The sequence below is a fragment of the Tauraco erythrolophus genome, chromosome 3 (assembly GCF_009769465.1).
Source record: "Tauraco erythrolophus isolate bTauEry1 chromosome 3, bTauEry1.pri, whole genome shotgun sequence".
NCBI classification, from domain to species: domain Eukaryota; kingdom Metazoa; phylum Chordata; class Aves; order Musophagiformes; family Musophagidae; genus Tauraco; species Tauraco erythrolophus.
Genome location: NC_141467.1, coordinates 57,763,604 through 57,787,640, shown reverse-complemented (window position 1 = coordinate 57,787,640; position 24,037 = coordinate 57,763,604). Strand labels below are relative to the sequence as shown.

The 24,037-nt window shown below is 41.8% G+C and overlaps 1 protein-coding gene across 1 annotated transcript in view; it reads left to right on the top strand.

Moving 5' to 3' along the window:
• Positions 1-18,086, top strand: part of LOC104371908 (ethanolaminephosphotransferase 1) — a 58,874-nt gene extending 40,788 nt beyond the window's left edge. Inside the window, exons 7-10 of the mRNA XM_086609268.1 lie at positions 11,276-11,324; positions 13,514-13,694; positions 17,173-17,355; positions 18,021-18,086. Of these exons, the coding sequence (XP_086465394.1) occupies positions 11,276-11,324; positions 13,514-13,694; positions 17,173-17,355; positions 18,021-18,086 (479 nt within the window). The remainder of the gene's footprint in view (positions 1-11,275; positions 11,325-13,513; positions 13,695-17,172; positions 17,356-18,020) is intronic.
• The last annotated feature ends 5,951 nt before the right edge of the window (positions 18,087-24,037 follow it).

Below are 24,037 nucleotides of genomic sequence, written 5' to 3'. Positions count from 1 at the left end.
AGTGCTGGGTCCAGTTCTGTTTAACATCTTTATCAATGACCTGGATGAGGGGATTGAATGTACCCTCAGTAAATTTGCGGACGACACCAAGCTGGGAGGCTGTGTCAATCTGCTCGAGGGTAGGGAGGCCCTTCAGAGGGATTTGAACAGACTGGATCGTTGGGCTGAGGCCAATGGCATGAGCTTTAATAAGGCCAAGTGCAGAGTCCTTCACTTGGGGTATAAAAACCCCAAGCATCGCTATAGGCTCGGGGAAGAGTGGCTGGAGAGCTGCCTGGCGGAAAAGGACCTGGGGGTGTTGGTTGACTACCGGCTTGATATGAGCCAGCAGTGTGCCCAGGTGGCCAAAAAGGCCAATGGGATACTGGCATGTATCAAGAATAGTGTGACCAGCAGGAGCAGGGAAGTGATCCTGCCCCTGTACTCGGCACTGGTGAGGCCGCACCTGGAATATTGTGTCCAGTTTTGGGCCCCTCGCTTTAAGAGAGATATTGAGCTCCTGGAGCGAGTCCAAAGAAGGGCAACTAAACTGGTCAAGGGGCTGGAAAATAAAACTTATGAGGAGCGGCTGAGGGAGTTGGGGCTGTTTAGCCTGGAGAAGAGGAGGCTGAGGGGAGACCTGATTACGGCCTATAAATACTTGAGAAAAGATGGTGGGGAGTTAGGGGAAGGGCTCTTTACATTAGTGATGGGAGATAGAACAAGAGGAAATGGGCATAAGCTTAGTCAGGGGAGATTCAGGTTGGATGTTAGGAAGTATTTCTTCTCTGAAAGGGTTGTCAGCCACTGGAATAGGCTGCCCAGGGAAGTGGTTGAGTCCCCATCCCTGGATGTGTTTAAGAATAGGGTGGATGAGCTACTTGAGGATATGGTTTAATGGGGATTAGGGATGGTTGGACTCGATGATCTCTAAGGTCTTTTCCAACCTAGAAATCTATGAATCTATGAATCTATGAAAACATTATGGATAGAAGGAATAACGACATTATTTAAGTAATCTTAGGAGGCACAACTGTAAATCTGAAAAAGAGCCTGGTGGTTTCTAAGCTCTTGTTTTAGAATGACTTTCTGAATAGAACCGATGCATTTTTCATACACAGCAATAAATAGCCTGTTTACTCATTTGATACTGACAGTGTAGTTTGAAATAAGCATCAAATATTTTTCAACTGCTATAGCTAGACTGGGAACAAGAGCAGTTACATTTTCAGGAGTTAAAAACATGGTAGTCTTAGCTAAAAATGTGTGTATGCAAAATGGCTTTGAAGTGTTGCTTGGAAAGTGAAGAAATTGGCGTATAAATTTTAGGGATTTTTATATAAGTGTACAAATGATGAGAAGAGGGCACCAAAAAAAGTGTTTAACACAGACAGCCTAGACTTACATCCCAAGAAAAGCCTTCAGTCCTCAAGTTCAGAGCCAAATGAAGGGTTTAGATACAGGCGCTCACTCAACGCCGACTCTAACTAAGAGCTGTCTGAGGATATTTGGGGGGGACTTTTGAATCCACTGCATTGACATCTGCTCTCACCACCCTTTCCCATGGAGACCTCATCAGCAGGTACTGTCTCCACGTCTCAGCTGTGCTTCCCAGGATTCCCGGATTGGAAAGAACCCTCTGTTCAGGCTGTATTTTCTAATGAGCAACGTATACAAGGACATGGTTTTGACAGTCCTTTGGGCTTTACCCAGAATATAAAACTGACCGTGTGTGACCAAGATTGTACAATCTTTGGGTTTTTTTTTTGTCAGGCCTGTTTTGGGCACTCTGAGGAAAAGAAAGAAAGGAAGGAAGGGGAAAAAAATAGTGGTTGACTTTTCAGTGGTCAATGAATTGTCCAGCTTGTGTACAGCTACAGAGGTGTAGCTGTAACGTGCCCTTTGGTGGGAAGTTAGAGCTGCGTTGATGTTAGGTGCTAGCATAGGGTAGTCCGTTGGGCATGCTCGTTCTGTGCTACACACATCGCTGCTTTTGTTACGGTCACTAATGCACAGGAATGCCTGTTCAGTGAGTAGGCTGACGGCTTCCCTTGCGCTTGGGAAGCCATGGATGAAGGTTTAATTCAAACTGTTCAACATAATAGGCAGGTTTGTGGTAGGGAAGCATGTCAGTGTCATCAAATCTGCAGAAGCGAGCATCCTTTTTTGTACTCTACCAAAAACAGCTGCACAGCAAGGTTTGATGGATTATTCCATTAGCATTGGAAAGAAGTACTGCTTCTGTCTCATGTGGTATACTTGCGTGAATGGATCTGTAAGCAGAGGATCGAGTTATTTCTTCTGTCATTGTCCCAAGCAGAATAGGCATAAGTAAGAGCCAAAAGGTTTATTTAAAAACATCATCTCTCACACACTATCCACAATGCCATTAACAGGGCAACTTTTGCAGCTTAATTATAGTTAAATATGAGTTTAAAGTGTGCAAGAAACTTATCTTAGTTGACTGTATTTTACAAAATTGTCACAGTGCTTAGTGAATCTCTTAAAAACAGATATTAAATTTAAATATTAAAAAAGTAGAATCCTTCCACTGAGGATCATGCTGATCCAGACAGCACTGCCATTTGACCACATGTTTGAATCTCAGCTCAGCAATAGCAATTAAGGTGGTTATCATTGGATAACCCATGTGCAGTGAATATGGATATATAAAGTTTTTAGAAGCTTGCAGCAAATAGCAGGACCCCACTGTGACTGCAGAAAAAGTATCAGTCTAACCTACACCAAGGGCTGAGCAGCCAGGAAGATTAAATGAGTCTGTCCCTTAGAGAGGCTGCAGCAAGTGTGTCTTGCTCAGCCAGATCCGTTTGTAGAGATGAGCCCACTCTCTGGCATGCTCAGTTAAATGCCTTTGTGGCTAGTTAAAAAACAAAGGGCTGTAGTGGGCCTCCGATGCCTTTTACGAGTTCGTTTCCCAGGACCCGGAGAGGAGCCGTTAAACCATAACTGTCTGTCCTTAACCATCTGATGGCATTTAGCAGTCACTAGCGGTTCTTCTAACAATGAACCTGTAGCTGCTCCGTCAGTACTTGGCAGAGGTTTCGCACGTCGTTTCGTGCTTCTGCTGTGCTGTACACAACAGGAGTTCAGCTGCTGAGGCGTCACTTCTCTGAGAACAGCTGGGCTTCAGCTAGTACCTTCTGTAGTGGGAAGAAATCCAAATGGGATGCACAAAAGTGGTTTTTTTCAGATGTCTTTCCTGGAGTTTCAGGGCGAGGGAGCTGTGGGGGAGGAATAGCCCACTTACAACCTAAGGATGAACTCTGCAAAAGCACCTCCTCAGAGGAAGCTGTGGTATCACCAGGTGACACTCTCTCACAGAAAATAATGGAATTTTTTATCAGGTGCCAGAACACACAAAGATATACATAAAAGTGCAGCAATACTGGTGTTTAGATTAGATATTTTAGAAAAGCCTCCCAAGAGAGAGCTTTACAAGTGTCCCTGGGAACTGTCTAGCACACTGTGAACACCTGTGGGAAGGCCAGGTCTCGGGTTGCTGAACAGTGACCTCAGAGAGTTCCTCTGTGAAGCAGAGAAACTTCTGCATGGGATTTTATGAGAATTTTTCAGCTACCCAGCGAACGGAAACCTGTAATTTTCCCAGGCAGTGAATGCAGTTCCATCCTGCAGCTCTGAAACACACACCTAGCTGAACACCGAATGAACAAACGAGGCTGTTCTCCTGTTTCCAGAGCGTGTTGTCCTGGCTTCTAGACAGAAATGCCTTTTCTCTCCTAGCACGAAAGTAGCCAGACCTTTCTAAAGTTAGATGCCTGTGTGCTCAGCTGGAACTAATTACTTCTGCTCTCAGCAAGGCTCCTCTGGATGACACTCCAAAAGCTCCCTTGGGATTTAACCACAATTGTCCTACAACATTATCTGGCTAACTAGGGTCCCTTCAAAGGGCAGCACTGGGCTGAGAGCTATCATTTATTTTCTCCCCTCCAGGGGATCCCGAATGCCTAGCATTCCCTGCCACTGTGCTATCAGGTTGAAAGCAATATAAAATACTTACAATGAGCATTTTAAAACAGTCAATTCCCCGCATAAATTCTAGTACCACAAATGACGCTATAGACTTCTTAAGAAGGTTTTCACTGACAAGTAAACATCAGTAGTTCACGGAGCAGCATTACTAATTGATAATGGTTTCTGTCTCACATTGCAGTTAAATGACCTGTAATAGGTGCATATTCTTAATGAAGCATTTCCTGTTCTTGGGACATTCCTACTAGCTCTTTATGTGATGGATTTTATAATGTCTAATAAAATCTGAGTTCAGGCTGCAATCCTGCTTTCACTGGAGACGTTTATATGTCTATTTTCCTCTATCTAACTGTTCATTTCCATGCAACTTCCAGGAAATTTCTTTCAATCTATTTGTTCAGAATTGACCAGAGGGCTCAGAAGCTATGGTCGATGCAGACAAACAAAGTGTTACCATGCCAGCTTTGTTCCTTAGGAAGCCAGGTTGGAAAAATGACTCCTGAACACACAGAAAGATTCATGCTCCTCCTTGGTATTAATTGCAACCACAAGAATAGGCTTTGCAGTGAAAGGACCACTAAAGCATGAGTGGGTATGTTGTACTTCATCAGTGCGTGGCACATGGGGCAGACAGTTCTGTAATCCAGACGTGGTGGCACATTTGAGTCCGTCCACTCTATGTGGTCAACAGTGCCCATATCGGGCTACCGAAGTCTGTGGCAAAGCTGAGACAAATTTTCAAAGTACAGGTTTGAACATGAAATGTGAATGGAGCACTAACATCTGTCAGAGATCTGAAACTTGAACTTTCTTTTAGAGATGAGGCCAAAGCATTCAGAATTTTTTCCTATGATGTGTACTGGATTGGGTTCTGTGCAGACTTGAAGGGTGTGTGTTCCTTGAAGTTCACTCCTTCTCTGAGCTACTTAAGTATATGCATAAATGTATGTACATAAATGAAAACAATAGCAGCAAAAAACTAGTGATAAGACCAAGCCACAACATTTGAAACATGACAAGTATTTTAATTCTGTCAGTGGGAAAGCACAGTTGTCCATCTAAAACACTGCCTTGTCCTTACACTGTGTCCTATATCATATGTAGTGAAAGAGGACGCGTAAGTCCATGCGGTGGGTAATTATACAGCAGTCTGCTCTTTTTTTATTTGTCATCAAATGTTTAGAAAGCCATGTCAAAGAGGCATGGTCTGAAATTCACATTTATTTGGTGAAGATGGATTTTTTTCTTTTGTCTATATCAGTGTTAAAGTAGAAATGTACTAGTAATTTTATTCATTTGAATATATCTGGAAATCCTTAAGGCTAATCCTTAACAGGACATTTATCTCCTATAAATCCATCCAGCAAATCTGCATCACAGCGGGCGGGCAGATTTCTTTTGGCTGGAGCAATCTGAACGTGGTCCTCAACCTCTGCTCCAGGGAACTGATGTTGTGTGAGGCAGCCTGCTCGGCCATACTGGTCTTGGAAAACTTGTGATCCTGTGAGCCTCCATAGCAAGATCTCAGGGTTCTTTTGTAGCAATGCAAAGCAGTAATCACAAAGTCAACTTAAGTGCATTTCTGACTGTGGAAGGAGTTTTTCTTTTTCTTTTTTTCATATATTATTTATAAATGGTTTCTGCCTCATACGGATAAGTCATTCTGTAGTGATTCCTATAGTTCCCATCGCAAAGCCACTGACGGTTTTGCCTTACTAATGGGACAGTTGAATGATGAAACGTAAATGATATGTTTTCAAAATGTTGTCAGGGCAACAGGCCTTGACTAGCCTTGTTTTAAAAGGGTAGTTAACATGAGTTGGCTTCTGCATTTCTGTCACCAATTTAACATTTATTAAAGCATTGTTGTGACAGATTGCATGAGACTTTGTTGAAGTAAAGGGTGTGAAATACTCACCTGTCACTTGAGATATATATAAGAAGCAGCTGAGTTCATGTTTGGAGTAACTCATCCAAACCAATTGGAACAATAACCCAGAAAACCAGAGTGCTGAAGGCAGGGGGCAGAGCAGTGTCATGGGATGCTAATGGCAAGTGGGAGTGGGTTGGGTGGTGTTAGCTGTGAGGAGTCATTTCATGGGTGGTGAGAGCCCCAGAAAAAAAGCCAAACCAGGGAGCTCACCTGATGCAGTCCTTATGGAAGCCAGCCTGGGCTCTTCAAAAGAAGATACCATTTCTCTGGTGCTCAGTTCTTGCCGTGCCCAGAAAAAGAGAATGATGTGTACATGCTGTGTGAACAGGGCTACATCAAAGAAGCATCTACAGCCATAAACTAATTTCTCAGTCTGTACTAAATCCCTCCAAATGCTTATTGTTAGCTTACAGCTCAGTTCAGGAGTGATAGATGCAGTGTGTACTTCCTTAGACACTGAAATAAGCTATAAAATCAATAAGCATGATAATTGCATCCCTTTACAATCTTTATACTCAAGAAATATCTTAGATCCTAAACATCCAAAACGTACATCAACTTTGTGCTTGAAGACAGTGCTCATGTTTACAGTGCGATCTTAATCCCTATAAAACTATTTCATACTGTATAGATCCGTTTGGGTGTATTTTTCTTCTGTCCTTAAATTGCTTAATGTATTCAGACATTACAGGCTCAATTAAGTCTGAAAATTAGGAACTCATTTTCTAAGCTTTTTTTTTCAATTAGTAAGTGGTTCTAAGTTTGCCATTTTATATAATAATAAAATGTGATTTTATAGTTAGTGGACAGCTCAAAATGCAATTATCTGTTTGCACAACCAATTAAAAGAGTTGTCTTCGCAAGACATGCCTGAGAAAATTACACTGTTCCATAAAAAGCTGCTGTTCCAGTTACAAATGCTTTTAAATGTTCACATTTTGATGCAGCTTGCTTCCACGCACTGATCAGTGTGCTAAACATTCAGTATGTTAAGGTATTTTCCTGTGTCTAGCTGCTCTAAATGTGGAAGAAATTTGGAAAAAACATGGAAAAAATATTAAAAGATATTTCGAAGCTAATATTGAGGCCTACATATTTTTAATCTTAATTTTTTGTCTAGTGGCTAAGGTAGGTAAATGGTAACATCCTATTTCTTTAAAGCAAACATTGACTATGATGAATTATTAACCTAGAGATAGAAAGGCCAAGCAGGGTACCAAAGAAGGCCATGTGGAGATGTGGGCAATTGAAGAACAACAGGGGAAGGTGTAGGCTGAAATGCAACTTGAACTGCCTTCTGTTAAAGAGTTGATTTTTACTGAGCTCAACTTCTGCAATATGCCCAAGAGAGGGGCTGCACAGGCCTCTTCACTGCCTCCCAAATGGGAGGAATGCTCTGAGGAGTCTTTTTTGGGGAGAGCGCAGGGGGATGGAAGGGTACTTTCCTCAACAAATTCTCACAGTTTCCAGTGCGGGTTCACCTAAAATTACATCCCTGTATTGCACTATCTCATTTTGGAACTTTTAACTATCAGGAAGAGTCAATTCTTGACAAATAATATTTCAACTCTTTTCTTCGGACTTGTTCACTTGTCAGGAACTTACCAACAAACACGATTTATGATAGCGGAGGTGTGGAGAAGATAAACAGCTAAGGTAAATGTTGTCTTTCCTTGGAAGCAGTATAATTTGTTTAAAACCACTGGTTTAGATGTCTTGGCCACCTACTTGGAGTGGCTTCTTTATTTAGTGGTGTTTACAGTCTGTGAAGTTTGGTGTATTCAGGAACCTGCCTACCTGCGATGGACTTTCTGCCTTTGTCCAAACACCAGCGTGCGGCTCTTCCATTGGTTACTGAAATAGCGTTTTCCAGAGCTGACAGTAGCATCAGCAGTTCATTTCTGGCCGTACCCTCTCTTTCTCTACAACGAGCAATTCCATGTTTTGCAGAAACATCAAAATTAACTCGGGTACAGCAGCCACACTACGTAACTGCAGTATGTCATGGAAACATAACCTGGCTGTCTGCAGGTCTTCAGCAGTCTTTGAGTTTAGTTAAATGAGGGTTTAAGATGCTCTCATATAACTAAAATACCTTACTGTGAGTCTAGACTAACACTGGGGACAAATGTATCGTGGTATTCATCACATGCTAAGATTTTGTTTGTTTGTTTTATTTCACTCAACAGTATCACAGAACATCTTACTGTTTTGGAATTGAATCTGAAAGCACCAAATGACATCTAAAGTTGTCACTAAAATTCATGGGAATTACCCTTTTGTTCCCTTTTACACTCATGTATATATAAATATAATTATGCATGTGTGTTTATATATTTGGAAAAGAAGATATACCTTTATTTCTGACATATCTTTAATCCTCAATTCTTGAAAATGCATTGGGATTTGTTTGATTGTTTGTTTTTTAATATGGACAAAATAATTCCTGATAAAGAGCTTTGCAAATGCTTATTTCTCTGAAAAGGGAGTCAAGATAGTGCAAGGCAGAGGACTGACCAAAGGATTGTACCTAAATCCAAGGATTTGGGCTTGATACCTTCAGCCTAGCATATGACACAAGAATTCCTGTGTGTATCTGTGCCACCCATCTGTGCTGTAATATTTCTGCCTTTAATACAGGCCTGTGTTCTTACAGTGGGGTGTCAGAATTTAAATCAGCTGGAAAACAGGATAAAATATTAAGGGAAAAATTAAAAAAAATACTGGAAGAGCAGTAATACTTGTAATAAACACTTGATAGGTTCTATTTTCTGTAATGTGTTAAAAATGTCTGATACCCTAGATTTGGGTGGGTTTTTAAATCGTTTTAAAACAAAATATGTTCTTTTAAGACATTAAAAAAAAAAAAAAAGCAGCTCCATCATCATCATCACTGGGGCAGTGCCTGGGTGGCTGAGCACCAGAGAGGCAGCAGTGGGTTTGCTTTCCAGGCTGCGCCTTTTGTTCCCCAGACCAGGAGTGAATGGCAGCAATGCGGAAGCAGCAGTTTAGCTTCTGGGCACAAAGGGATCCTTAATGCCAATTAAAAAGCAGACTTAATGAGTACCAAAAGCAGCCCCCAAGCCAGGCCTCCTTAGCTAAAAAAAGATGGGAAGGCAACATGTTGTAGGAAATGATGGAATTTTGAAAATCCCATAAGAAACAGGGGAAACACCCTTTGCTTTCCCTACCACATCCTCAGCTCTCACTCTGTTGAAAGGGAAGTTGTATAAAAATACAGAGGAGTAACTGGTGTAACTGCCCCAGTTCAAAAGTGGCTTTTAGCTAGCTAGGGGATTGTTTGTGGTCAGTGTGTTATTTCTAACTAAAATGGCACTTCATAAAAATAACAAATTGTTGGCAACCATTGCTCTTTGAATTCTATTTCTAGTTGTAGTCTCTATTTCTGTTCCTCTCGGTTGCTTTTCTCCTAACAAATCAAACTTCAGGATTGCAGCAGGAAATTTAGATTTAACCTCAAGAGTCAATGTTTTGTCTCATGTCTGCTCTAATGTGATACAGATGTTGGAACTGCTGTACGTAACTCAAGATTTTATTGAACTAGCCCTCCCTGCCTAATAGAAAACATAGCTAACGGGAGTGCACATTAAACACAGATCACTCTGAAGGCACTAAGCTTGTGAATTTTAGAAACGTATTTATAGAATACTTGGGATGTTACTTCAATTGCACATCATTCAGCTGTGTGTTTGAGTTCCTGCCATGGTAAAGAAGCAGAGCGCTTTATCTTATGTGTTTTAAAGAGCAAAACCGAGAAGTAAACACATAAAAATGCAATACCTGAAATTACTTACAAGTTGGCTGTTCTCTTTTTTTTTGCAGTTCTTTGTTTCCTCCTCTTTAAAAGATAACCAGAAAGACTGGAGAAATAGATTCTAGATTGCATCCCTTTTTACTTCTTCTGTGTTCTAACATTCCTGATCTCCCACTATTCCTGCTTTTTTCCGTTTTTCTTCACTTGAGTTGCCACTCTGGCTAGAGCGTGCTAAACACTCGTGTATGTCTTTGATGAGGACTGAACCGTAAACACTGACATTTCTTGAGAGTCTGCTATGCCGCATTAGCCCCAGTACAAAGTAATCTGAAATCAGTTCTTTCCTCTGTTCATTCTTACTTTTCCTTATTTCTAATAGTGAGATAAAAGTTCACAACTTTGCTGTACAAGCAGAAATATGTTTCTTAAATGAGCGATTTTTTTAAAGGTGAACCCAAAAGGTTTACACCATCAGACTGCTGCTTTTGCCCATAACACAATAGGAATTATGTATTAATTTAGTGCACCCAAACCAGTCCTCCTGCTTCTGCTGGGCAGAAATATGCTACCCAGAGCAATCTCCAAGCAGCAAACAGACCAGGGAAAAGCCCTTGATACACAGAAAACAGGGTAAAAGCCCAAACCAAAACCGACGAGCTTGGCAGGGAAACCCATAAAAAATGAATATTACAGATTAAAAAAGGATCGTATAGATTTTCACCAGTCAGGTGACTAATACTGTTGCTTTTTCATTTAAACCTTGAACTTCCATTTCTTGCTGGAGGTCTTCTTTGAGCCTTGGGTGGACCAGCGTATTTTGGATGTGAGTGTTAGACGGGGTACAGCAGGGTCTTCAGGCAGCTCCAGGGCTGCTAGCCGCTGTGGTGGTAACACCAGCAGCAATGCAGATAGATGCAGCGTTAGCAAAGGTGAATTCCTTGTCCTTTGTAGGTTAAAGCTGAGCTCCAGAAAGGTCACAGCTGCATTATAAAACAAAAGCCAAAAGTCTCACTCATTCAAATGATGGCCGTATCATGAAAATGAATTCATTACAGCTATTTTATCAGCAAAGTAGATCATTAGCTGGACCTTAGTATATTGAACTCTAAATCTGTTATTTCCCCAGTAATGTAAGCAGCACTGTTTGAGGTTAATTGTCTTTATAGATTCCACTGCAAAGCTTTTGGTGTCAGACTTGGGTTTTTTGTACATAAAAAGAGGGCAGCTCATGCAAAATGGGGCAGTCATTTTTCTTGGGTCCGGCAGAGGAACCTGTATGACAAATAACTGATCCCGCCTTCTAACTACACCATCGTTTTTAAAAATCTTCCCAGTCTTCTTGCTCATTATACAAGAAAATCTGTATCGGCAACTATTTCTAGCAGATAACTTTTGGAAAAATAAGGAAGGTTTTATTATTGCCTAAAGCCTCCTAACTCAGTTCATATGCTGTAATGAATGCAGGAGTACTGAGTCATTTTTAAAATAGCCTAGCTCTGTTATCATATGAGAAAACTCTGAGGTCATCAATGTAGCAGGGCCGTAAGTAACTACCTATGAATCTTTTTCTCTTCCAGGCTTCAGTTTATTTCTTTCATTTCCACAAACACTATACAACGTTCACAGGTAAGTTAATTAGTATTCAGTAAATTCTATCCCTACCCATCTAGTTCTGTATATTTAATGGTTTCCTCACTTGAGAAATACATGTAATGTTTGAAGTAGCCTAGCTTCTTTCAGCCAGATGCTGTCCTAATAATGTAGTAAAAGCTTTTTCTCGTCAGTTTTGAGAACCTGACTGGTTTCTTTTCCATGTTTATAACTCCTCCCCTTTTCCTTTCACTTGCTGTGCTCCAGGCAGCCACACATTGGTCCTGCATAGCAAACTGGTGAAAGCTCTGTAGTTACAAACACTGCGTTTTATTTGCAGTCAAATGATTTGTAACTTCTACCTGCACTAGGTAGAATTCTGTAGCTGATCATCCTGCACTCCGTGAAGTACTTTATTGTCTTCCAGATCCTCCTGTAATACCCTCTCTGTAGGAAGTCTGCAGATAATTGCTATCAGATACAGGCTAGGCAGGTGGCAGACTGTGATTGCATCTAAGAGTTGGCTTGCTGCACCTAGGAATTTTATACATGGTTAGTTTATACTCCGATGGCCTATTTTTATTAATGCTGCCTGCCTTCCTCTAGTACTTGCTAGCTCATTTCGCTCATCTGTCACATCAGGTCTCTCAGATCCTAAGTGTCCTGGAGGAGGGACTGTCACTGCCTGTCTTCAGGAATTAGTGGAAATTAATATTAACGTTTAAACTTTGGAGAGACTTTAAGACAATAACGCATCGCTCCTACACAGTGCTTTTCATGTCGCAGTACTCAGTGTAGTTAATAAAAGCATAGATAGCCCCGAGTTTGGGGTGGGTGGGAAGGGCGGAGAGTTGGGAGACGTGGAGTGGGACAGGCTGAGGAGCTGCAGAACGGCTGGGCTTTGGGGTGGGGGGCTGGGAGCAGCTCTGAGAGGGCACTAGGGACCAGTAGTGCAAGGGACTCTGCTTTGGGGAAGACTGGGAGAAGGAGGACAGCACCTTGGGCATGTCAGTCCCTGGCAGTAGCAGCATTTACCCCGATGAACATTTAGGTTTTTTCTGTCTTTCCCCTCATGTCAGGACTTTTGTTTAGCATTTTCCTTTTCAAGGCATCATTCAACATAGGTTGTCTCAGGCCTTCTGGTGGGTTTGTCATTCCTCTGAACGGAAAAGCACAGTAATTATGAACATCTAGTCAGGGTTGCTTGAAGGATGCACGCACAAACTATTTTGTGATGAAGAATTTCAATTTTCCAATCATCTCCTCTCTTTCTTAATCCTGCTGCCTATTCTCAGTTGTTATTTTATCAGAAGAATATTCTTTTTTGGAATGAGAAAGATATTTATTGTATTTTTGTCTAGCTGTTTCTATAAATACAAATGTTCAGAGATTTTAAACAGGACATTTCCCAATACACTTCAAACATAGAATTGCTCTTCTGAACTATTGGTATGAATAAATGGTTTAATGGTAGTAGTGAACTTCAGCAAATTAAACCTTGTATTCTTTTTATAACCCCTCGATGAGTTTTGCCTGAGTGAGAAAGATGCCAGATAGATGCAAAAGCTATTGATATTACTGTTACTCTTCTCCTAGCCGACAGAAAATACAGTCATTTACTACCTTTAATAGTATTACTTTTAAAAGACAGGTTAAAATATCCAGGAAAACACAATGCTTCATTAATTTTCCTGTACTCTAGCAAAAAACCCTTCCACTTCAGGTGATACTTTGGCAATGGTGCAGAATTGTCTAGCAGCATTGCCTCTAGACCTAAACAACAGCAATGCCTGCCAGCCATGTGCTTGACTGTGTTGCTGCTGAAAACATGGGGCGTATTGGCTGAAGTAATTTCATGCCTCGTGTCAGAAGTTTCATCCTCTAAAAGAATATGTATTTTGAATTCACAGCAAGTCTGCGTGCTGTCCATTTGGATGACAATTACAACAACAGAACTACTGCAGCTCACTTTGTGCGTAATGATGACCTGGTGAAGCTGACCAGAAGCTATGTGAATAAAACTATATAATTTTATCCCAGAAAGAAATGTTGCTTGGGTATCCTACAATTTCTCATAAAACATCTGGGTATCTAGCACATTTGCACAGGTAGTTGTGCTGCAAGGTGAATTCTTAGGCTGAGTTTAGGCTAGAGTTTGAAGTTACTGTGCAGAAATAGAATGGATAAATTTTCTTACTCCATAAAATCATTGTATTTTTTTACAGAGCACATTTAAAGAAAACACTGAAGAACGATTCTTTGTATGAAGGACTGCTACCTCTCGTGTCTCCTCTGTTGCTCTTCATTCTTCTTACAGTCTGGGTGGTTTTATCTCCAGGCAACATATTAGCAAAGCAACCAAGGTTGTTTTTATGGATGGTTGGGGTTGCTTTCTCAAACGTTATTGTAAGTATGTTTGTGGTGGTGGTATTATTTAAAGACAGATATTTTTATGTGAATAAACACAAGGGAACAAAAACTGTAGTTAAAAGCAGAATCGCACTCCTCTTCTACCTCTGTGTTACCCTCTCTGATAAAAATACACCACAGCAGTTGTCTGGACTAGAGACACTTACAGTACTGCCGTACCTACTCTACCACAGCATAACATTTTTATGAGGGTTCTTTTTTTGCCAGGATTTTGTGAACAGCTCTGGGGAGGCCTTACTTCCAGAAATAGAACAGATATTCCCCAACACATAGGCAGAACTGGGGGCTTGTCTAAATTGAAAGCAAGCTCAATGCAGGCACCCATTTACCAGCAAGAGTAGAGGGGTTGTAGCCTTCCCCTGCTGTTGTGCCCATTAGTGTGGTAGGTGCATTCCTGTATCCTACAGTTCAGCTGATCCCACATTTTCCCTTCACTGTTCCAAATAAGGCAGTATCCCTGACAGCATTTTTTAGGGAAAGATGTGAAGAGATGCAGGGGCCTTGCGATGGCTCTCTTCTCACAGATTAATTTCTCCTATACCACATCGTTGTAACCGATTTTCCCCTTTTAATGCTACGAGGTAACATAAACCTCGGTGAAGTAACGACATGGGCAGCCAGACAGTAATGCTGAGCTCTGCAGTTAACCCAGGGTTTTCTTCCCTGGAGGAGGCCATTTGCCTCTTTTTTTCCCAGGAGAGAGGCGAGGGAGCTGCGGCCAAGAAGAAAGGTGTTCCTCCAGTTAATACTAAAACACCCTAATAAAGGATAGCACCGATTGTCATTTTAGAAAGATAGTCCCTGACACCACCTAAAATTATGTCACTGAGCAGCACTGCATCCAATTCAAAAAGAGAAAGTCTTGAAGTGCCTTGTGTTGTGAGAGGTCTTTGAAAATGTGGGATTTTAAAAGAGAAAGCATAATCCCACTATAAATTTATATTCAGGAAGAGAAAAGAAATCATAATTGTGGTGTTTGTTTGATGTGTCCTATAAATGTGTATTTCTGAGGGGCACAAATCAAACAGTTCCATCTTAAGGACTTAAACTCACAGAAGTTAGGTTATTTTCAGATATATAAAGTTTATTGTATCCATTTTCCATTATCTAAGCTACCCCTTTTACTTAAGAGAATAGTGTAGATTCCTAAATGAGAAATACAATTATTTCATACCAGTGGGGAAAAGTGCTTTCAGAATTTGGCAGATGGCAGGTTCTGCACATACATCCTAACCAACTGAGAGCAATTGTGGCAGGATGCTTGCAGAAGAAAAATAGTATGGCAAACCAGAGGCTTCTTTGTAGACTGCAGTTTATTAGACATTGAGTGCAATGCATATTCTTCAGGTCTTGCTTTTTCTCTCACCAAAACATCTACTGTGGTGGTTAGAGGCTCAGGTGAATTAAAAATGTATGTTAGTTGAAATTTTTAACATTTTAAAAGCGTTAAAAATGTATGGCCGCTAGTTGGAATTTATAACATTTTAAAAGAAAAAAAACCAAGCCTATATTTCCTTTCACATCCTCTGGTCCCCTGGGACTGCCTGTGGGTTGACCATCTCTTGCCGAGAAGCTCAGTCCTTGCTTTGCTATTCGCTCGTAGGGCAACTCTCCGGAATATCCAGGTCTAAGCAGATCGCCACAGAGCACAGCTGGCACAGCTCGCACTTAGGAAGCCCTCAGAGGCACGTGTTTGAGGGGAGTGCCGAGATCTGGCAGAAGGGACCTTCAGCCGTCACCGTAGCGGGATCAGTTTCTGACGTGGTGGCCAGCTGAGGGGCAGGGGCAGCTCAGACGCAGGAGATGCTTCATGAGGAACCTCCCAGGGGGAGATCATAAGAGAGGAGACGCTAAGGACCTGCCCTGGAGAGCAAACTGCAGCTGCTAGAGGTTTAAATTCAGGAGGGCCAGGGTAGCGTTGCAAGGTGTGGGTGAGTGGGATGGAAAAGCACAGGACATAGTCCCACAGCCTTACCTTTTCTTTCCAGTCTGCTTCGCCACGCTCCAGCGCTTTCATCTCCTAATGCTGTTTTTGCCTCACTTGCAGAGTGAGTCAGTGCTTCAGGACCAGAGGGGATAAGGAATTGAGGGAGGAGTGCAGAGCATAGTCTGTTTTGCAGTCCTGCGATACACCGAGCATGAATCGTTCCAAATATTAATAAGCAATCTTTATGAAAAATCGAGTACCGTACTTAACATGATGTAATAATGGTTTAAAACAATGTGAAAGCCAACCTCTGGACAGATGTAATTATTCAGCCAGAAAAATTACAGCATATAGATTGCTTTAGCAATTTCTGGTACCCTCTGGAACAATTCCCAAAAGACTCATAGAACTAGTGTTACTTTAAAAAATCATAATCAATACTGATAATGCATTGTAAGTAAAAATATTTACATTAGGTACAAATGCTTACTTCTTGCATTATTGAAAGTTAATTATTTTTTCATGGTTTACTTTTGCATTTTTCAGGTTCCACAGCACAGACAGTAGAGCCAGTATTTTTTCCTCAGAGTCAGACTCCTACTGCTGCTATCATAGGATTTCAGGCATTGCACAGGCAATGAATTTTTCATTCTTCTACTGTTTTCAGGATACATAAAATCTATTTTTAACCACATTTAAATTTTGATAGAAACTTAAATTAAAAAGATATTTCAGCTATACCCAATTTTTTTAATTTTTTTTTTTTAAAGAGAATAGTGTCTATGAGATACATTTCTGAAGGAGCATAAACCAGTTAAAACACTTAGGTGTGCTTAATTGTTTTTAAAAATCTGAACTTCAACTCATTACGTTGCAAGAACTCAGTAAAATTAAGCTAATTACTTTCAGCTAAACCGTGCACCATATATTCATTTTTCCTGTCATTCTGAGTGTCATCCCTTTCCCTGGGCCCCCAGCTTGCATCTCCAGGGAGTCCACTGACATAATCGAGCCAAGAAAATGGGGTTTTAGTACATAAAGGAGCGCTATAAAAGAAAAACAGGATATGAAAGTGGCATATATTACCTTCTCTCCTTTCTATACAATGAACCAGAATATATTTCTGTCACACCATGTGATTAAAATACCATTGTGCTCTCTCAGTGATTAAGTGGTGGCACATTTGATTTGGGATCACAACTTTACGAGCCAGTGCGAATGCATGAGGTGTCAAACTCCCCTTTTGTGAAGATGTACTTTGGCTCATAAAGCGGAGCGTGTCAAAACACTGTCTCCAGAAAAGAAGCATGTATTTTAAATGACTTGTAATAAAGTCCTTTAAGGCTCAAAGACGATAAGGCACAAAGGTGTATCTGTAGTTGTCTTCTCACCAGAAACAGGCCCCCTTTTGAACTCTAGCCTTGTTTTCCCCTTGTCAAAAGCAACCTGCAGAGAAAACGGACATACTTTTGCCTAGACCCCCAGGCTGACCCAGCACTTCTCACCTGGTGTCTTTTGCCCCGACAGTGCAAAGTGATCGTCTGCCAGATGAGCAGCACCCGGCCAGAGCTTTTCCACTGGTTCCTCTTCCCGCTGGCGCTGGTGGTCTACGCAGCCATCTCCGGGCTGCTGGGCTGGATGGAAGAAGTGGTTCTTGCCGTGTTCACCGCGCTGGTCACAGCTGCCCATGTGCACTACGGGGTTTGCGTGGTGAGTAGGCCCCTCCAAACGGCCATGGGAGAGCTGCACTGAGGCAGGGAGGAAGGTGGGGTCTGGGAACGGTTTCTACACTGCCTGGCTGGGGCCAGGAGCCCAAACGTTCAGTTATGCTCTACAAAGAGCATTGTCAAATGATCCTTAGGAAAGTGTCTTAACGGAGGTTTGCTTTCAGATAAAACACCTTGCATGGCAGAGATCTCATCTCACAGGGAGCTGGTCAGCATTCTTTTATTTAAAGTACACCCTTGGGATGTAAGGATGTTTCTTCCTGCCTTTGAAAGAGCCTTTTTTGCCACCAGACATTGGCGTTGTAGTAGATTTTACCCCAGCACCGATATGGGCCAGTCAGTGGAGGTCAGAATGGAACTACCTGGTCAAAATTCACTATTGACTAAGGGGGCCCAGCTCCATCACAGTTTAAGTCATCTGCGAATCTGGTCTGTAGTGACTTAACTTCTCATCAGTGTGCTGCAAGACGTTGTAAGGACCACAGCTCTCTTGCCTGAATACTTGTAGGTCCCCATGTACTCATACACAAGGTCCTCAAGTACACGACGACTGTGGTTGCGTCCTCCTCACTCTGACTGGGAGAAGAGAGATGGTGAATAGTAAATCACGTACGAAACTGTTTGCTAATCTCCGTGATTTCTCTTTAGGGGAGGCAGCTGAGTGAGCACTTGAACATTTACATTTTTTCCCTGAAGAAACGTGTCCAAGAGTGAACACCTGCACTATCATCAGACTGTAACACTTGACGTGGAGATTCACAACTCTTCTGATGTGACAAATAGTTGGAATTAATCTGATTAAGATAACCAAAGAATAGAACAGTCCAGATATCCGAACCACTGCGACAATGAGCTATGCAGCAAGATGCTTCATCTCAGAGGAAGATTCCAGCACAGAAGTGTTTACCAAGTTGTTCTGCTGCTAATATGTATTCTCTTCACTAATGCCATGTTACTACCCTCTCTGAAGCTTTTGTCTTCCTCCTCCTTGCCACTGTGTCCAAAGTCCTGGATAAATCCGCGCTGGGTTACGTGAAATCCTCGATGGTTTATAACCAGCACTAGTTTTGCCCAGCCTAGTCACCAGTAGGACCCCGGCAATGCAAACCCTCCCTGTATGTCCTTCCCACTCAGACATCTGTGCCTGCTTCATTTTCCATATTTATTTTCTCACAACTCCTTTCTTCCATACAACTTCCTGAAGGGCTTAAGCACATTCAGTCTTTTCCTCACCTCAAATGAATGTGTGAAGAAAAGAGAATGAGCTCAGAAAGCTATGGGCACAGTAAAGTGTTTTTGAAATGCATGATTTTTTTTCTCCCCATCATGAAGATGAGTCTCAGCTGGCCTGTATCTGTCAGAAACGCAGCCTCCATACAGCAGCCACTGGCCTTTATACTTATTTTTTAGGCTGAGAATTCTCAAGCGCATTGTTGATATTTCAGTAGCAACAAGCAATATAACCCTACAAAGGTAACCAGCTGAGAATAAATTTGGCCAGCAGACCTTTGAAGTTTGTCATATTTCACTGCAAAGCTAGTTGGTTCAACTTGATCTACAAGCATGAAATGCTAAGCAAGTAATTATTTGCCTGTGTGCTTGCAACGAATTCTTGTGGGTTTAGATAATGACAAAAAAAAAAAAAAAAGAAAAAGAATTGAGACAAGAAAGGCTTTTTTGAGACATTACATGTTTGCATGCAGATGTAAACCGCTCACTTCATCTATAATGTATGTAGGTTTTCTGCGTGCCTTGGAGGAAGGAGTAAGAATTTGAGTTTCATCTCTTTTCATATGCTGCCCTAGCCAGAGGGACTTTGTGGCCTTGAAGCACTAATGAAACAATCTGTCCACTTTCCCCCAGGTAAGCTCTATATTACATTTCTTGCACAGAGGGATGTGACTGACTGACTGGCATGTTTATTAACTAGTTAACCATCTCGCTTGCCAGAAGCAGGGCAGAGGCGTTGCTGTTGAGCTGCTGAGCCTTAAGTTCACCTTCTTCAGTTCTTAGACCATGTCTCTGGCTTTATCACTGGCCTGATGATTTTTCTCCCAGTTAACACACCATTACAGTAGTAGCTATTGCTATTTTCAGCTGAGCACCGACTAGTCGTATCTTTGTGAACAGCTTCAAGTTTGTACAGCCTGTTACAGTAGTTGACTTACCACAAAGTCAGTAGAGCTGATTGCCCCTGGCAGCCCTTACTGTAGGTACCAGGGGACAAGCCTGCACATCAGCTTCCCCTCTTCTCAAAGCAGAAACACCACATCAACTTGTAAAGTATCTTACAGTTTGAAAGCATGCATGTTCCACTTGCTCAGTGAGCATGCTGAGGGTCCCACCTCCCAAATGAACGTTGTAGTATGGTCACAGCCCAAGCAGCTTAAGGCTCGAGTTAGGCAGAGGACACAGATCATCCTGTTAATGCTGGTTTGGAGATTTTTGCCAAGCCCTACAGACTTGGGGTAGGGAACGGAGGCTCCCGCGCTCTCTGGCACCGTTGCAGTCCAGCTCCAGGGCTGCAGCTGGAGCAACAAGAAGCATCTTCCAGCCTTCCTCCCTGCCGGCAGGGTGGCCGTGCCCCTGGCCTGCATGGTGCCGAGGGAGCGTGGGGTCTCCACCAAGGTGCTCCCTTACTGCCCAAGTACTCTCTTAGAGTAAGGCTGACTTAAGGCTGATTCAGTAAGGGATGCTAAAAAATCTGTGTTTGAAGGGGAACGACGGGTTTGATGTAGGCATGCACCCAGCAATCTCACTGTTTGATGAAGTTAAATATTATATCTGACACCAGATACACTGCCACAAAAGTCTCACGTATTTCAACAGTTTATATTTAACCTGTCCATCAAAAGTATCTGGAAGAAGTCCTGATGAGAAAAGAATTAGAATAAAATGAACATAAATACCTCTGGCTTGAATGTGGTTGTACTGGAGGAACTCTGTGGACAGGCTTCCCTTTTCCCTCTGTCTTGCACTTATTTATGAAACAGTTGGAAATAAGGGTCACAGAAGAGGCACAATTTGATGCACTGTAATGGAGTATTTTGAAATATTTCATTAAATGAAATTATAAAACTTGAACTGCCACAACTTGCCTGCACTTGTACCTTTCTAAAGAGAAATATAGTATCACTTTTAAAGGAAATTAAACTCCAGCCAGTTTTTTCACATTCTATATAAAGATATGGCAAATAAGTTTTTTTTCCTTTTAAAGTAACTTGTCGCTACAATCTCTACAAAGACAAATATAAAACCAGATCATGTATTGCACAGTGTATATATTGAATTGTTAGCCGTGTTAGATGGTAACTGGCTCAATGAACAGGAATAAAAATGCTTTGTTTATAGGGCAATATGGTCACATTTATTTTGCAGAGTCAAATAATGGTATGAAGACAACCTAACAGTCAAAGTCAGTCTAAAACCAATTTTTTTGGGGTCACAAAGTTACGGCAGAAAGTTTTCAACTATTTGAAATGGAAAATATAATACTTCTTTTTTATGCTGTTGAGCATTCACATAAGCACAAAGAAATGTCATCCCCCCCCACCCCCAGTCTTATGAAAAACAACTAAACTAGCGCTGCTCTCCCAGGTTTGAGCACCTGGGCTGGAAATGGGATCCTCTGGTCCCTGCTTCATCTTCCCCCTCTCTACCAGAAACCTTCCCGAAGTGGGGCCAGGCAGTGGTTCAGCCTCAGACCCAGCCCTGGGGATACCCAGAGGCAGCAGCGGGGCTCGGACTGACCACTCAGTGGTCACACACAACCAGGTAGCTTCAACCCATGGCAGAAAGAAGACCTCACCCGCAGCTCAAATCCCTGGAGATTTAAAAGCAACTACTACAGCAACATTGCTCATGCTGCAAAAGATCAGAGCTGTGAGTATTACAATTAAGTTTCTCACTTTCCTTCCAAAAAACTAATATTTTTATCTAAAATGGAGGTGGCTTTTAGTTACTGCACTGAAGAGTCATCCCTGAATTCTTGGCAATTTCAAAGAAAAGTCCACTGAGAGCTTCAGTGCCCTTGCCGTAGTACTCTCTTCATCTCCTGGCTGCTGCAAGTTTTGCTTTTGCTGTATCAAAACTGAGATACAATTGATTTAGTACTCTGAAATCAGAAAGCATTTACCACAAAGAAGAATTTTCTGTTTACATGCACATACATACATGCGTTTTCTTTTTTTGATTTGTAGAAGGTGATACAGTTGCTGAGCTCTTGGGGAAGGGGAAACAGATACTACCTACACACACAGAATAAGTGAACTTTTTTTTAAAGCAGCTGCCTTTTTCTTCCTGCTCCCATATGCAGTCACTAATGAAAAAAAAAAAGAAAAAAGCATTTAAACCAGAAAAGTATTATTTTTAGAATGTTTCGAGTAGTCTCTAGAGCTAGGCAGATTTTAACATATATTTTTTTATTAAATATGTAAAAAGATAAACGCAAGTCAAGTTATTCACATATTCAGACAAAAATCTACTCTACCATGCGACAATTTGTGGATAATGTAAAATGACTGATACATCTGAATAAGACTTTTTGTATCTATAATACCATTACTTATCTATTTATAATTAACAATACATATGTTTACATTCCTTTCAGTTTACATTTAATATATAACCAAAGCTTTATGGTGTGCTATTTAGTAAAGGTAATTACAAATGCATATTAAAACCATGACGGAAGAATGGGTTACTCACAGGGGGTGGAGGGAGAAGGACAACTCTTTCCCCTTTCAGAGCATCGCACTCCCCTCAGCACAGCCAAATTTCTAGTGCCCAAGAGGTACCTGTCTGCCCTGGCTCCCTATGCCAGTCACTTCCCCCTTGATACAAGCAGTGAGGGCTATGGTCCTCAGGCAAGAAATAGGATATAAGGAATTTTCAGGAAACGGAGTTCAGCTTTTTTTAATTTTTTTTTTTTTTTATATGTGCTTCAAAGAGAGAAAAGGCGAGAGGCACAACAGCCTGGCTATGAACCCTCCGGGGAGCTCAGCAACCCAACCACTCACACCTTCAGAAAAACGTTTTCTTTTGAAGTGCTCTCCATGCATCTGCTCGAGTATTAGCAGAAGGATGGACTGCAGTAAGCAGAGACTGGTGCTGAAAACAGTAAGTTTATAGCCTGATCCCAAACTCCTTGCCCCATCAGAAATCCCATACAGGTTTAAGGACATTCTGGAGACTGGAAAAAATTAGTAACTGCTCTTCGGTTCAACAGTATTATGAAGAACTACCGTTTATTACAATGACAATTGTAATAAGTACATATGTTCTAATAAACACAAATACAACAAAAATGACAATTCCCCCATTTGTGGCGATTCTCAGAAATACTCATTTCGGAATATACACATTTTTATAAACCAGACCTTATTTGTAACCAATCAAAACAAGAAAGGAAAGTGCTGGCCGGCAGGTTGCAGCACTTTCACTTCATCATCAGGTAAGAAGTGAGGTCAATGCTGGAGGCAGGGATGGAAAACATTCAGCCCGTGGGATCCAGAAACTCTTCTGCTGAGCAGGAGGAGTGATCAAGGAACTGGAAATACCTGTTCGAATGCTTAACAGTATTTTATATATTGCCTGTGGTGCAACACAACAGCAGGGATCTCACTAAGAGCCACTTAGCTGCAAAAGATCGATTAGGAACAGAAAACTGAGTGTGCATGTGTGTGTATGCCAGGGGCTGATTAATTGAAAACCTTTCTATGGAAGTGTAAGCTGGGAACCTATGCTTTACGAGCTCATGAAGGTCTAAGATGATTTAGCTGTTCAATAGGCTTTTAAAAGAGTTTTTCAGTGACTGCTGATTGGGATGGGACTTCCATGTACCTGCTACATCAGCATAACAATCCAGAATTAAGAAAAATCAAGTGAGAGACCAGGAATACCAAGCATTAAATATTCAGAGAGACTACAATGCACAGTTTTACAAGAAAAATATGGAATGCTTTATACGCGTCAAGATACTTCTGTTTATAAAATACCATCATTTAGAACAGGGTGATGGGACCGCACTGGAAGGGAACACTCACTGCAGACATCTCCAGGGCAGATGTGGTTCTGCACCATGCCGGCCTCGCTGGAGGAAGGTCAGCCAGGGCTAGAACCAGCCCCGTGCCTCTTGGTCAGCTGGTCCCCCTCTTGTGTGTGCTCTGTCTCCAGAAGGACTCCTCACTGCCTCTCCGCACTTTGGAAGCGGCCTCAACACCCATGAGGTGGTCGTCACCCAATTCAAGGGAGTTTGGGGGTTTTCAGGGCTAGTGCTGTTGCTGGGTTTTCCCCGTGGCTTGTAATAGTGAGGAAATTTTCCATCTTCCGTACTTGTATGGCTGAGGCAGCAGAGGGGGAAAGGACAGTGAAAAGAAATGGCTGGCCTACTTTGTCCTCTTCTGAGGGCCGGGAAGCCGTCAGAGATCATGACCTGCAGCTACACACGTCAAGGAGATTTCTCTCCTCCATCAGCACCGAGCTCTGCGGAAGCAGAGCTGCAGCTGGAGGCTGGGACCGGATTCCTCAGGAAGAAAGAAAAGCTGGGAAACGTCTATTGACTAGTCAGGAAACTGGGAGCATTTTCAAAAAACTTAAGTGGATGTCTGTTCCTCCAGAAATAAGCCAAAAAACATACCATGCAGCTTTCTAACACAGGGGTTTAA